The 16,845-nt window shown below is 29.0% G+C and overlaps 2 protein-coding genes across 2 annotated transcripts in view; both read left to right on the plus strand.

Moving 5' to 3' along the window:
- LOC123296799 (probable E3 ubiquitin-protein ligase NGR_a03640) overlaps positions 1 to 16,845 on the plus strand; it is a 659,126-nt gene that overhangs the window by 425,391 nt on the left and 216,890 nt on the right. The gene's annotated exons all lie outside the window — the stretch shown is intronic.
- LOC123295019 (cadherin-related tumor suppressor) overlaps positions 1 to 16,845 on the plus strand; it is a 45,841-nt gene that overhangs the window by 13,743 nt on the left and 15,253 nt on the right. The window contains exons 3-5 of the mRNA XM_044876217.1: positions 6,341 to 6,574; positions 14,997 to 15,198; positions 15,510 to 15,697. Of these exons, the coding sequence (XP_044732152.1) occupies positions 6,341 to 6,574; positions 14,997 to 15,198; positions 15,510 to 15,697 (624 nt within the window). The remainder of the gene's footprint in view (positions 1 to 6,340; positions 6,575 to 14,996; positions 15,199 to 15,509; positions 15,698 to 16,845) is intronic.

Genomic DNA, 16,845 nt, shown 5'->3' on the forward strand with positions numbered 1-16,845 from the left:
ATGTGTTTCAACACATAGAGGTAAAAATCACCTCTATATATAAAATAATTGTAACTGTTTAAAGTGGTCACTAATAAATCAATGTGCTCTTTTTTATATCTGTTAACTGCAGCCTTCTTGCTATTCACTGAATATTATTGGTGTGTTTTATTGTTCATTTTGATTTCATAAAAATTATTTTTAATTGTTTCATTGTCATTCTTTTCATCAGCTCTCTTGTTTTTTCGTTTTAAAAAGAAACAGTCATATGTAACTACTTTTTTTTGACTTTCCCATTACTTGAACAACTGACTACTATACCAATCAATATGTGATTGAAAGAGAATTAATTGAATTGTGATTGTAGTTTAGAATTCTGATCAAATTAAATATAAATATTTTGGTGATGTTGTTTTTGGTCTTGATCATCTTCTGCTTTGTATTTAATATAATCGCCACCATATTGTTTTGTATCGTCTTCGTTTTTTTTTTCCTTTGAACTTCCATTCCATTTTTATAGTTTTTAGACGTTATCTTTAATACATTTTTTTGTTAATAATATTAATTTTTTGAAATTTTTCTTTGCTGAAGCATAACAAGTGATTGGTAATAGATAGAAAGAAAAAATAAATAAATAGATAGAACAATTTTTTACCGGGTAATAAAAGTAAACCGGTCCAAAACCGAGTAAAATACTGAACTATATTACTGAATTAGCGCATTTAATGTAAGAAAAATAATTTATAGTAAACTTAATTACCAACTTAATTCATAGTATGCAAAAGTGGGTTATAATGTACTGTCTTAGTTTGATTATGAAAAATGAGCGAACCAACATGTTTCTTGGTTTTGAATCACTATGTAATAATAATACTGAGTGTTTTTATACCATGTGTATATGAAATGTACCAAGGTATACTAAGTTTAGTCCCAAGTTTGTAATGCTTAAAAATATTGGTGATACTATTAACAAAATTTTAGTATAGTTGTTCATAAAATCACCTAATTACTCCTTTTTCGGTAGTCTATCCGTCCGTCCGTCTATCTGTGTGGCCGTTTGTCGACACGACACAATAACTCGAAAACGAAAAATGATATCAAGCTGACATTTTTATAGTGTGCTTTGGACGTAAAAAGTGAGGTCGAGTTCGTAAATGAGCATAGTTTATATCATAGAATTCATTTAGTAAATATGGCAAAATTGGTAAAGTCTGAGCTATTTCGAAATTTTTCCCTTATTCTAAACAAAACTGTTAGACACTCCTCTTGAGTATGAAAACGAGATAATTAATTTTTTTAACCTTTGGATTTTAAATTATGACTAACATTCGATACGTTATTTTTAATGAATAAATATGGTACATACATACAAAAATGGGCTTTGCTAGTCATTTTTTTAGAAGTTGTATATGTTCTTTAGTTAAAAGCACTGGATTATAAAACATTGACAAAAATATGATATAGTTTTGTACACAAACTATTCAAAAACAACAAAAATTATTGAGAGTTTAAAAAAAACCAAAATGGTTTTATTTGCCTAGTGGCTACCGTTCGTTGTTTAACTGCAAGAGGAAAGAATGGAGATGAGTATACAAATAAAAAAGTAGAGATAGAGACACACAAACAGACAAACAGACAAACAGACAATGAACGACATTCTTTTCAGTTGTTAATAACCCGTACCGCATCCAGTGCGGATTTCATCAAAGTCACATTTTCTTTTCTTAAATAGTTTCGATTGTATTTTTCATTTGATCAATTTTAATTTTGACTTAATGGGGGATACTACACTCTTTTGCTCTCTTTCTCTATCTATCTCTCACTCTCTCTTCATTGAATTTTTATAATCAACCATTTGTAGGCAGTTGACGATGGACCGTGTGTTTACATTTGAATTCCAATGTTGGATTTTTTTATTTATTTTTAAATAAAAATGTTATGCAGTATGTTTAGATTACAAGTAGGGTCTAGTACATTATTTTCGGTGTATTTTATAGTGTTCACACGGTATCACAAGGTCTTCCAAAACAGACAGCAAAATCGATCGCAGCGCTGTTATTTTATAAAATTTGAAATAGATCATACGTTATACTTAAAATATGACTATTTTACAATTGTTTACATAAAATTAGTGAAAAAAGAAACAGGACTTGAAAAAAAACATTAAAAAAAACAGTAGATCAGTTGAAAACATTTGAAAAATTCATGATAATTATCGTTAGTCAAAAATAAATTATGAAATTTGAAAAAAGTTAAAATTATGTAAAAATATACTTAAATATTCTGATTTCGAGTCATGAAAGCACATTTTTCTTTTAAAATAATAAAATTAAAAATCGTAATTTTTAAACTGTATATCACGTGACCTAAAACGCGGGCAAGCCCTTCTGTGATGTCATATCGGTATGAGTCATAGACCATCAATTAGTTCAGTGTAGACAGCTGAGTATAATATATCCATAGATAATAAGTATTTATATTTATTATAATCAGATGCCTATGAATATATCTGTCAAACTTATTTGTGTTATTTCGTGTAATGATACCGATATTACGCCATCAAATTGGATGCCCACGTTTTTGACAGTTTAAAAAAGGTTTAAAATTTAATTTAAGTTTTTGGCAAGAAAGCGTGTGTATTTTTCCGAAATAAATTTTGTGGCCTTTTATTAGCAAAATCAACATTTTGAAGCACTTTTTCAAAAATAGTAGAATACTCTATTCGAAAATAGATAAAATTATATGAAGATAGAGCAAGTTTTTCCCATTATATGCCATTGAAAAAATAAAAGTTATTTAAAGTTTTAATCGAGCATAGCATAAGCAAAATACTCGTAGGGCTAGGGCTAAGTAAAATCAATCAATTTTAACTGCGTAAGAAGCGTTTCTTTCTCGTCGAGAGTAAAATGTTTCAAATATTGAATCACTACCATAAAATCTGTCCAAAATGGCATTATTTCATATACTGAATAACTAATTTCCAATCAAAAATTTTGGAGGTTGTTTGAGCTACGGAACCCTGTCAATATTCTAACTACTTTTTACATGTGATTATACATTTTGTTACGATTCCAGAGAATTTTATGCCGTCATCCGCAACAACAAAAGCAAACAATACTTAACACAAATATGATGTTCTAAAATCGAATCGCATATCTTTCGAACATAACAACAACAAAAAAAAAACATTCTTTTTCTTTGTTCAAATTACATTACTAATCATTTTACTGAAGTATATTATATTCAACCTTTATTTGAGCGGAAAAAAAAACAGATATTTGATTGTTTTGACTGGGTATTATGTTATTAATTTTATATGACAAAAAAAAAAGAAAAGTTTTTTTTTACATAAAAATTTTGATCCATCTAATCATGAACAGTGAATAGTTCAAATATCTTTTATCTTATTTAACGAAAAGAAGAATAAAATTAATTTTTAATTACTTACTGAGAAATCTATTCGTTTAGTGCGTAGTTAGATGGTAGGGACAATAAAATCGAAACCAGCGCTTTCAGTGGATAGGATAATTTTGGCGTTAAAAAGTGCTATTACGATTTGTAAATAGTATAAGTAAATGGAAAATTAAAATTATTGAAAAATAGCAATTAACTAAACTTGCTGCATTAGAAGTTGTGAAAATAAGAGACGAAATTGAAGCCTGAATTTTTAATTTATATTTTTACATTGTATTTCTGAGGATTCTTTTTGATTTACGAAAAAATATTTTCAACAAAATATTTTACTTCCAAATTTAAACATTATGAGACCGAGTTAACTTTTAGATGATTTTCAAATGGTCACTATCCGAACCGGCCTCTTTTTAGACGACACTACTTTTATTTGAGGAATTTCTTGTAACTGAACCTTTCAAGATATTTATCCTTAAAGGTAGGTTACTTTCACTTGGTACTTTCGGGACATATTTCGGTTATATATATCAACATCATAAAAAGTGATTTAACGATGTTTGACGTCTGACGTTTTTAGGATCCGTTCGTTAAAATTCCTTTTCGACTCCAAATTTTGAATGGAATTACATCATTATATATAACATTTGCTATTAAATAGGTTTGAGTATTTTAATCAAAACTAAACTCTTCACAAAAGTTTTTTTGTTGTTAAATTCATTTAATTAACATACAATTTACAACCATCTAACGATACTTGTGAATTAATTCAAAACAATTAAAAGAACCATTAAAAAAGTTTTTATTTAGAGACTAAATTCTTTTATTTATTTTTTATGCAAATGTCTTCTTACTTGGAAAATCGAAAATACTAAGTTTTTTTTGTGTCTATTTAATTAACAAAGAGAACACCCACCAATTTTAACATTAGTAACTCTCTTAATTTAGAATTCTTAGTCTAGAATTCTACTGTTGAAAAAATTTAACAAACTAAATTAGTAATACAATAATAAAAAAGTACCTATCACAGTTGAAATAATTTCATGAAATTTAATTTAGTTTTGTTACCGCTAAAAATTCATATGCAACCAACATGAAAATTCACTCGTACGCAATTTGACTAACGGTCTACATGTCACATCATACTAAGCGAAATCATAGCCAACAAAATAAAAATAACGTAATATACGCCGCAAATGTGTGGTAGGCTTCAGTTTTTATATAGGAGGTTCAAAAAAGTACGGCATAATACAATTTAAAATACTAATATTATAAATCTAAAAGCAAGTTTGTTGTTTCCCTTCACGCTAAAACGGAGTAATTGATTTATGAGTTTTTTCAAGGTTAATTTGTGTACTGACAAGAGCTATGTTTAGGTTCTTCACAATGCAACAATAAATCATATTTTTTGTAAAGAACAAACTAGTTGCTCCGTGAAAATATCACCCCCAAATGAGAATTTTATAAAATGATAATTGGAGTCGTTTGTTCACATTTTGCTATCCAAAATTTATTATGATTTTCACAAAATTCAAATAACATTCGTTAGTCAATGATGAAAAATTTACATTAGGGAACTCTGGAGTAAAATTTTATTTTGTCGTAACTTTTTTTGGCAGATGGGCAAACAAAGTTTTTGGGTGGACGAACTGTTGTCTCACGAATGGTATTTGCATTTTGTGATAATACACATTTGGGGGCGCTATTTTCCCCCAGTTCAAACCAGAGGTTTGGCTGGGAAAACACATAAAATATTTTTATATAAATTCAATAACTCATCCTTTTAAAAAAATTACCACGGAATCTGATTTCTTTTCGCAATAGAGTTCCAGATTCTTTCCGTTCAGTGCACAACAGTGGAATATACATCGTTGGCCATTGCGTTTTTTTTTGTATCACCTTATATATTGCTAAAACTTTGATTTCAAAAAAACTTTCATTGATTCACTTGTTGGTTACTGCTTTTGCTATCTATAAGTTTTAAATATTCAAACACAAATGACAAGAACATTTCCAAAAATGGATTTATGCAAAAAGAATTGACTTCCTAGATTTTGTTCTGTCATCTTTATAATATAAAACTACCTAACGTTTACCATTTTTATTTCATTTTTTTGTCATCGAACATACCTAGTTATGATAGTACATAAATAATAATAATCGTAATAATCGCATCACTTTACGAACTAAACATGTAAAATACCTACTCAATTCCGTCATTTAAATTGCATATACAGTGTGTCGCATTTAAGATAAAGACACCCTCATACTTAAGTCATTTATAGGACTATCAATTTGAAAATTTGCACAGAGAGATGGATCAAATTTTTTTAAATATTTAAGCGAAATCTGAACTTTGACCTCAGTCTACTACACATTGACAAATAGGACAAATTCTTAGAATTTTGTCTAGCGCCAGAGATGGTTAGAGATATCGAAAAAAATTATTAGAAAAAAGTTCTTAAGAATATTTTTTATGTCCGTATATTGATTTTCATGACAAAATTCGCATTTTTAATTTTTCATTATTTTGCTCTTTACTCAAAATTATTGAAAGTTTCTTGTCTTTATCTTAAATGCTACCACACTGTATAACAAAATCTATAAAACATAAGAGAAATAACAATAAAACCAGTACCTACGTCAATAACATAATATATTTGAAACGAAACTTAAGGCATCCTGACGGTTTATCTAGAAAGTAGATCTGGAAGAAGCCATATTGGTATCTCACGCGATGTCAGTTTCGCTTCATGGAACAATTATTAATATAACAAAGCTATTTAGGAATTTTTTTTTCATCTTACTTTAAAAAATAAATATACAAAAAACAAAAATTATGAACCGGTTTCAGAACTAATATTTTATATGAAAATGATTTCAATTTGATTATTTCGATATCATAAAAAATGAATATGTTACTAAAGTTTTTTTTTTTTTTTTTTTGTTGCAGGTGACCGATACAAATGATAATCCACCAGTGTTTAGCGAAAATGCATATTCATTTGATATACCAGAAGATTCTGTACGTGGAGCACGCGTTGGACAAATTATTGCTACTGATCCAGATCAAGGTGTTAATTCACAACTAACGTATACGGTAATTAGTGATTGGGCGAATGATGTTTTCTCTTTGAATCCACAAACTGGAATTTTTACATTAACTGCACGTTTAGATTATGAAGAAGTAAGTAATCATATTTTTTTTTTTATTTTAAGGTTTTTGAGGCGCTACAACACCATAATTATAAGATTTTGAGAAATTGTTCTTACACATGTAATGTTAAAAAGTCACAATTAAACTTTTAAAAAGATTGTCTAAAAATTATGCAAGTTTTTCCAAAGTAAGAATAAAAAAAATTGCACTTTTTTATATTCAATAATTGTACGCTGCAAAAGAAGTGGTTTAACCCATTTTTGGTCGTCTCTGTTTAAGCACGTCAAATATTCTTCGAACAAAACTTCAACTTTATTACAACTTTCACTTGAAATACATTAAATTATTAAAATACTACTAACTCGATCGATCATCTTAGTCAAAATAAGTGGTCAACCACGGAATCTAACGGAATAAGCTGAATTTTTGTACAAACCTTTACTTTGATAGTTTAAATATGGTCTCAAAAGTCATATATATGGTCACGCGTGCGCGTCCTTAGATATTCCAGGTCAAAGGTATAGAAAATCGGTTTTTTTTATGAATATCTCGTTTCTTTTGCCTTCCATCGTATTTACATTTATTATAAAAATTGTAGAGGATAAAATTTTACACAAATTTTGTCTGAAACTTTTTTTTTGTATGTTGAGCCGTTTTTGAAATAGAGAGACCCAGAAGATGGTGCGCTCAACTTAACTTACTTCAGTGCTGAGTCAATATTTATAAATATAAGGTATATTTAATGAATAATTTTGGAAAAAAACCGCATACTAGACTGTCATTCACGATTGACCTTATCTATTATAAGCTTTTTTTCACTTAATTATCGATTAAATACTACTTAAATAATTATTATTTATTAAAATAACAACCAAATTACTTATTTAATAAAACCAAGTGAAATTCAAAGAAAAATCCTTAAAAAAACTTTTGCGTGTGATCACAACAAATATCTGAAAAATATGTAAATAGTCTTTAAAGACTGTGCATTATAAAAGAAACCCGTTCTATTGTATTTACGCCGCACAACGAGTTCAATATTAACACTAAGAAACAAGTATACACTAAATACTAAAAGATTATTTATTTAGTAATCGATTACCTTGCACCCTGTATATAGGAAAGTAGTAGTTAAATATAGATTAAAATAGTATTAAAAATGTTCAATATTTATGAATATAAATAAAATATCATTTTTAATGATTATTGTATGCGTTTGTATGTGCGTTTATTCTCATAAACGGATCCGTTGTTGGTACTGTTGCTGTTGTACTTGCTGTTAGACGAAGAAACGAAGGAATAAAACTCGAAAAATTGGAGCAGAGTGATGAAAATGATTTCAAACTTGTTACACAAAGATTTTTGGGATCGCTGAACACGGATATCGTAACAGAATTGCTGTCAGAGCTACCTGGCGCAACGATATATCCTATGGTTACTCCCTAGTAACGAGTTTGGACTCATTATATGACGAATTTCTCGAAAACCCAAGGGGAGACGGGGATACCGTTGCCCCAGGTACTTCTGAGACCAATTCTGTGACGATATTCGTGTTCAGACTCCCCAAAAACCCTCGTTTAACGAGTTTGGACCGATTATAAAACAAATTTCCCGAAAACTCCACTAGGCGACAAGAGACCGTTTAACCTGAGCACCAGGTATCTCTGAGACCGATTCTATCACGATATTCGTGTTCAACGACCCCTTAAACTCCTGAGTAACAAGTTAGGAATCATTTTCATCACTTAACCGAATTGTGAATTTAATATTTACAGTCAATTTAAAATGCAATTCAAAAATGCATATCAATTATTGCATAATTATAATTTCTAATAAATCAGACTAGGTCACAAAATTTCCTAGCGCTCTAACGAATCGAATGCCGAATACAGCATTCAAATTCGACTTTCTGCTCAAATTTTTCGAACTTTGATCATTTTTTGTGCTTTGTTTCTTCGTCTAGTGATGGTGTTCAAGTAATGTGTGGAATCAATAAAGATATAATTTTAATTAGAGACGCACATGTAGATATGGGAACTGGTCACAATATTTAACTATTTAAATTCTACCCACAATCATAATTATCTATTTTATAACTACTATTTGTTAGAATCTAAAGGTACCTACATAAATTTTTAACGGGCAACAGTTGACGATTCTACTCTCATACATGGAGTACTAGGGCATGTGTATTATGTATTAAGCTATACAATTTAGACTCAAATAAACGATAATAATGTAAATTCAATAAGCATTCATGTAAAATGATAAATAAAATTTAGTGTTTTCAGGAAAATATTAATACAAACTAGTTGAAGGAACTTTAAAATTCACCTGTCGATTACAATTACAAAAACTCATATTTTCTTGTATTTAATGTATTTTAGTTAATTTTGAAAAAATACTTCTTAATTCCCATACACTCAATTTGTTGAATTTATTTGTGTTTTGCTTTTCGTATTTCCATAATTTTTTCTGCCGTTATTAAAATAGAAAGTCATTGACATCGCTAGCCAAAGAAGCAACGGGCAGGTTGTTTTCAATCGCCGAAAGGGTTGAAAAATGGAATTTTGAAATCATTTAAGCAATTGTATACTGCTTGCTGTTTGTTTCGGTTCAATTCAAAGTCGATTCGGTTCAGTTTAATGGATAATGTTCTTAGATATGTTTCAAGTGCGAGTTTGCGATTCCGTACCCGAAAAGTATGTCAGGATACTATGATAATACAAAATATCTCATGCCCTGTCTTTAATAACAATTGCCAAACAAAATTTCGTAAAAAGTTTGAACGTCTATGGCATGTTTGATCATTATTTGCAATGGATATCGGACGAAGTTCGTTTTTATGTACATGACAATTTTGTAATATATTTTAATAGAATTTAAAAACATCAATGAATTATAATTTTTTTTTCAACACTTCAGCCAATCTATTTGTTATATTATGTTTTATAGAAGACAAAGTTAAATAATATTTATTATTAAATAAAGGTTTGTTTTTAAACATCGGACGATTTTAACAGAAAAAATGCAATAGTAGATTACAGTCTGCCCTTTTGAATACTTATAATAGTTCTTGATGGGTCGTAATAGTTACATACTGCAGGAGACTGAAAATAGCTCATGGTCGTCGCTTCGTCTATTTATAGTCGATTATATAAATGACATTAAACTTCTTTCTGTAAATGAGAAATAGAACTATTTTTAAATTGCTTAAAAATGTCCGAAACGGCTCCAAAGATTTGCATGAAAATTAGTATATAGGGTGTTTTTGGGGCGAAAAAACGATCTAACAAGGTTTCATTTTTAGAAAATGTTGTTTTATCCGTGTTTTCAATAAACAAAACTGATACAAGCTGTAAAATATGACTCTTCCTGACATCTATTTGTGTTTATCGTAGTAAACGAAATAAAGTACATTACCGGGACATTGTTATTGTGTGGAGACATTTTAAAAGGTTCTTATATCAGTGAGAAAATTTGTATCTTTTTACTCTAAAAAGCATCCGGGTCGGTCATCCAGGTACTTATAGTTAATATTTATGACAGTGAGCAGAAGAAGAATGAAAAGGGGGAGGAGTTTCAAGTTTCGTAATATTCCCAAGTGATGACGTCACGTTTTTTACCAATTCACTCTCTTTATTTTATTTTTGATAGGTGCGTGTTTGAAGTTCCACTTTAACAACTTTTGTTCGAAGCATTTTTCCGTAAACTTAATGAATACGGACAGCTTTTTTACTAACTCCCTGCGTTATGCAGGTAACAACACCTACTATGGACTCTCTAAATTTGGAGTAATCAAAATGGCAGACTATATTATATTTGTGCTATTTCATTTTTCTATTAAAATCGCCCGATCTATGAGTGTTGTTGTGTTCTTACTTAGCATCGGTACTATATTATCAATGATTTAATGTTATTTTTCCGCTATTATCATAATGTGTTGTAGGTGTACACCAATATTTTATATGATAAAACTTAAGTAAAATTATATGTAAATATAACCTATAACATTACTTTTTATAATATATTACATCAAATCGAAAGCCTGTTGAAAAATTAACACCACTCGCTTTAATATATTGGTGACTTTCTCATAGCAACTTTAAATTTTTTTTAAGAAGTCTTATTTTATTATTTCCACAAGCAGTATGTAAGGGCTGCCTCTTTATTAATCGAAAATCTGAAACTATTTGAAACTACGGTTTTCAAGCTAAATATGTAAAGTTCGAACCGGCAGAAATTGGCAAATTATTGAATATAGAAACTTGAATTTTTTAACAGTTTTCTAAATGAAATGCAGAATGATGTGTACATTAAACAACTGTAAACTCTTTTATCGGGACTTTATCAAATTTCATAAAATTTACTAGATACTGCTCATCTATTTCCTTGCAACCACAATGTACCACAGCGAAGCGTGGCTGGGTACAGCTTGCATTAAATAAAATTTCGCATAATATTGGTGTCTTCAATGGCTTAGATTCAGCGTTTTCTGTCCGCCATGAAACTGTTTTATATAGACATATATAGAATAGATGATTCATATCAATAAGAATCTGCAAATAGCTTCGAACAAAATTAAACAATAAAATTCCTTTGTAAAAATTAAACTTGAAAAATGTTATAAATAATATTGACATAAGAACGCAATTGAATATCAAAATTCCAAGCATGTAATAATAATACGATATAGATTAAATATTGAATTTTTAAACAGATCTTTAAAAAATTAATATTTACTTGAATGAAATGGCCTTATTTTATACCTACATATATACAGAATGATTCAAAAATGATCTTTCAAACTTTGGGCACGCGTTCATTAAATACATCAAAAGACGAAGCAAAACTAACTCTTTTACCGGCGATACAGTTTTAAAACCAAAAACATTTAAGGGCTAGTAAATGTTTTATTTATTTACAATAGAGTCTCGATAATCGGGTTAAACACCAGAGTTCGTCGGATTACTAGGCCTATATAAAAAAAAATTTTTTGCAATTTTTTCAAAAACTATTCGACCAGTCAACAAATGCACCCGATTTTTGTACTTTTTGGGTCAAAATTACCTTATATACTGAGTTTTATCGATATTGCAGATAAAATTTTTTTTTATTTTTTGCAATTTTTTTAAGGGAAACCCTTTGAAAAAATAAAGAAAATCGGAAAAAAATTTTTTGTTTTGGAATTTGATGAAACTCGGTGGATGGGGTAATTTTGACCCAAAAATTATAAAAATCAGGTTAATTTAATGATTGGATGCAGAGTTTCTGAGATATCTCAATATTTGGATCGATTTTAGTCCGTATCTCAAAAACTATTCGACCAGCCAACAAATGCACCCGATTTTTGTACTTTTTGGGTCAAAATTACCTTATATACTGAGTTTTATCCAAATTGGAGATTTTAAAAAAATTTCGATTTTTTGCAATTTTGATAAAATCGAGAAAATCGGAAAAAAAATTTTTGTTTTGGAATTTGATGACACTTGGTGGATGGAGTAATTTTGAGTCCCAAAAAGTATAAAAATCACGTTAATTATAGAAAGTTACAACTTCAGCGAGTATCATGGGCAAAACTTCAATTTCAAAAAAGTTTTCAAAAATCCATAAAATTGTGTATTTTTCTTGTTTTAATGTAAAGAGCAACAACAATGCTTGAAGTTAGTCAAAGTATTTTTGAATCAACCTGTCTGTTTAAATAACAACAAACATTCCTCTACTCTAAAATATATAAATTACATACCACTAATGATATCATAAATCATATTAAATATAATCGATAAATAATCAATATTAAACTCAATTAATTGACATTATTTTAAACTTTTCAAAATTTTAATTACGTTCAATTGTGCTTATATCCACTAAATCATACATAAAATAAGTGGACCGATGATTAAAGAAAAGGCACAAGATTTAATATTTAATTTGATAATACGTTCTTTTCTTTAATAATCGCAATAATTCGCACCTCTGAAATAAACTGTATTCTGACCTCTATAAAATGGTACCCTCTGTAAATGAGACAGATATTTATTTATAGCTGGATATCTGAGACTATGGGTAAATACCTCTATAAGTGAGACATATTTGCAGATCCCTTGATGTCGCACTTAACCAGGTTTCACTGTATTATATAATATTGATAAAGGAGGTATATGATATATGAATATATGACGATTCAATCCTATTGCATGTAACATAATCCCTATTGAATATTAATGTCGTAAATAAATCATATTTTAATATTTTTTAATAGAGATATTAATATAATAAGTATTAAATTTAACTGCTGCATTAATATTATTTATTAATTTAAATTAATTAATGATAAAAATTAGTATAAATTTGTTACTTATGTCATTAATGTGCATACAATTTTTAATATAAGTATAATTATTAAAATCATTTATGGTCATAAATATTTTATTTTAATTATAATAATAATTAATTTAATTATGAAAATTTTCTATTTAAATTTTAAACAAAGAATGAAAATCATTGGAATGTTATTCTGTTAAACCTGCTGAAAGTGGCCCTTTATAGAAAAAAACCTTTCCGCTGATAATTTCATTTATCAGCTCCTCAATTTCAGAGGCTGAGTGCACTTCCTTCATGCATATACCATGCAGTACACCAGCCCATCACAACTATTAATTAAATTAATTTTGTTGCGACGGCGGGAATCGAACCCGCTACCCTATGCATACCGCGGACGGAATTGGTTATGCCTTAACCAACTGAGCTAATAAGACGACTACCTAACCTAAATCTTGCTACATAACCTCCATGTATAGACTCGTTATTTATACATAGAGGTTATGTAACATTAGCAACAGATTTAATATTTATATACAACACTTAGCTAAGACAAAGATGTATGATTATGTTTAGAATGCTTCGTTATAAAAACGTAAATACACAAACAAGTAATCAATTATTATCATTTTACATGAAAAAGACTATGATCGTAATTATTATCATCTAGTCTCTAGTCTCTAACTCTGGTGTGAATGTGTATGTCGATGTCGATGTCGATGTCGGCTGTATTTGTCTACATAAAGTACAATTTTTTAAAACACACCTTCATTTTATAGAATACGATACTATAATATGTAGGTATTATTAGATTTAAACTGGACTGCACTTCGTTGTCATACCTATCAGGCCTTGGATAGTGATGTGCCGGATATTCGCATTCATATCCGTACCCGCGTATATCCGAGCTAAAAAAAATACTCGTTTCTCTTTTGGTGAATTTTAAACGGATCGTTTTCAATAATAAATTTTAGATAGCAATAAAATATTATTATCGCGTCAGTACTCACGTCAACTGTTCGGTAATCTTTAGACGCGCGTGAAAAATTTTCCCACGCTTACTGTACATACGTCAAATATTTCGTGCGTTAAATATTCTTTAACTTTGTTAATCATAACCTCCACCTAATTTCATATAATTTTATTTTTTAATGCACTAGCTAATTAGAAATAGTTTGAAAAAACATTACAACCCGATGGGCAATCTTCCAAAGTTTTAAAGAATCATATTTCTAAGGAATTGAGGAATTGTGTCGAATGTCAAGAAAACCATGACTATATTGAGAAAGTTCGAAGTATAAAAACAGTCGGAATCGTGCGTTTTTTTTCACTAGGTAATTTCGCGTTCCAAAATGGGACACCATCACAGAAATTTTTTCGGTCTTTTTTGCCGGGTCAATTTACCATCTATTTTGACTTCTCCATCATGTCCGTCCATACATTAACATCAACATATAAATATTAAAACATATAATTTCAATTTCAACGCCTTTAACAAATTTTCTATTTATAAAATAATAAAATGAGATTAGATACGTTTTCAATCTTGTGGCGGAAATAATGCATTGTTTCAAATATATGTAATCAATTATTTGTTCATTAAAGATTATAATTTAAGTCAGCACGCTTATTTAAACAGTTTAAAATTTTATAATTTAATAGCTAATTAATATTTTTAATCTAACTTTATCTTGAAACTTTACCCAAACCAAATAAATCCATGATCATTCAAAGAAAAAGATTATAAACCAAACTTATGAAAATTAAAGCAAAACAATTAATTGATTATTTAATAAATTATTTGTCAAATGTTTACGGTTTAAGAATGAGAACGAAAAATTATAAAAGGCAAAAAACTTTTTATTTTAAGCTATGTATTCGATTTTTAGGGGTAAAAATCTTTTTTATACCTTATAATTGTTTATACAGCGTGTCGCATTTAATGTCATCCCGATTTTCACGTTATTATCAATATTTTGACCCGAAATACCAATTATTTCGTGACAATTTATTGGTTCCTATTACATCTTAACGTAGTTTAGAACTTTTTTCATCACAGTATACTGTTTTAAGTCTAACTTTAAACATCATTTTGGATAAAATCTAATATAAATGTATTCAATTGTTTCAGGTTCAACATTACATTTTAGTGGTGCAAGCTCAAGATTCCGGTACACCATCGTTATCATCAACATTAACTGTTTATTGCAATGTGGTTGATTTGAATGACAACGCTCCAATATTCGATCCCATGTCATACAGTAATGAGATTTATGAAAATGTTACAATTGGTACATCAGTTGTAACAGTTAGCGCAACGGATTTAGACTCTGGTACGTATAAAACTAATAGTTACAATTAAATAAATAGTTCATCTTGTTCCAATCAGTCAAGCTATTATCCTCAAAGAATTGTTATACGATTTATTTAATGTCTAACGACACAAGAGATAACGCGATGTCTTTAAAAGAGAAAAAATGTAGTTCTCTAAATAGTTAGTGTATTATAGTTCAGTAAATCTGTCAACGCTATAACGAATTCTATTATACACGGTGTCTTCTTTCTTAAGTTGACATATACTTGAAACTTCAAAAATAACTTCGAATTTCAATTTTGCTAATACAAAAATTTTGGATGTTTACAGGTGATAATGGAAAAATTACATATGCCATATTATCTGGTGATGAGAAACATGACTTTCAAATTTTATCAAATGGTACAATTTTCACAAAACGACAATTGGATCGCGAAACACAAGCCATTTATAATTTAGTGGTAACTGCAACCGATCAAGCGAAACCACCACAAAAACAATTATCATCAACTGTTCAGGTATTTATCTTATTTATTAATTTTTTTAAAGTAATTAATTCACAATTAAGAAGATACATATCAATTGTATCATACATGTATAACATATACGTAATACAAGTTGCCTATTTATTAATTTATTAAGTCAACTTTATATGAATCGTTTCATTTAATTAACAATTTATTGTTTATTAATAACTAGAAACATTTGCGCAACTAAATCATAGTTTACGAATTATCTTTGACATCTAAGAAACACATTCCACCAGTTTTTAGCAAAGAGTGGGTGGTTTATTTCATATGGTTTATAGAATATTCCGAGATAATAAGGAATATCTTAGAAAAGGGCGGCAAGAGAATTGAAGGGTCTAACGGCTTTGTTTTAAAAGTTGGTTAACGTAGTGTATGGGAAACTGCTAGTATAATAATATAAATATTAAGTATAGGTACACACAACCCAACTCAATTCAACTCAATTTAACTGAGTACTATACTAAAGTTAAGTAAGTAAGTAAGTAAGTAAGCAGTTAGTAACCAATAACATGTCAGAGGTGTAATATTTACACAGGTCTATACCACTTATATTTATACCAAACCACGTTCAATGATGTATACAAAAATATACACGATATAGTGGTTTCAAGTGTTTGTTTTACAACATTCACATCCTTTTATTATTATTTTATTATTTTTTTTGTTTTGTAACTCTTGCTTGCTTGCTTGTATATTTTATATTTTGTATGAGATCGAGATCCATTGTGTTCTGTTCTATCCCATTGCAAGTCAATTAATCCAAAACTTTAACATTCATAATTTTATTCAAGGTTAGGCTACGTTATATTGGCTGTCCAAGAAGGACACACTTTGGACTATAGACCCCATTGTGATACCATATATGTGTTTTACCAACTTTTCCGCTGATAATTTTATTTATCAGCTCCTTAATTCTTTTGGGAGGCACAACTGTTAATTAAATTAATTTTTGTTGTGACGACGGAAATCGAACCCGCTACCCTAGGCATACCGCGAACGGAATTGATTACGCTTTAACCAACTGAGCTACTAGAGTTGACTAATTTAATTCAAACGTAAATTAAACATTTTTTCCTGCGTCACGATTTTAATTTGAGTCAAAGATACAATCTCATAAATTTAGTGAAGTGGAAGAT

The sequence above is a fragment of the Chrysoperla carnea genome, chromosome 3 (assembly GCF_905475395.1).
Source record: "Chrysoperla carnea chromosome 3, inChrCarn1.1, whole genome shotgun sequence".
Taxonomy (NCBI): Eukaryota; Metazoa; Arthropoda; class Insecta; order Neuroptera; family Chrysopidae; genus Chrysoperla; species Chrysoperla carnea.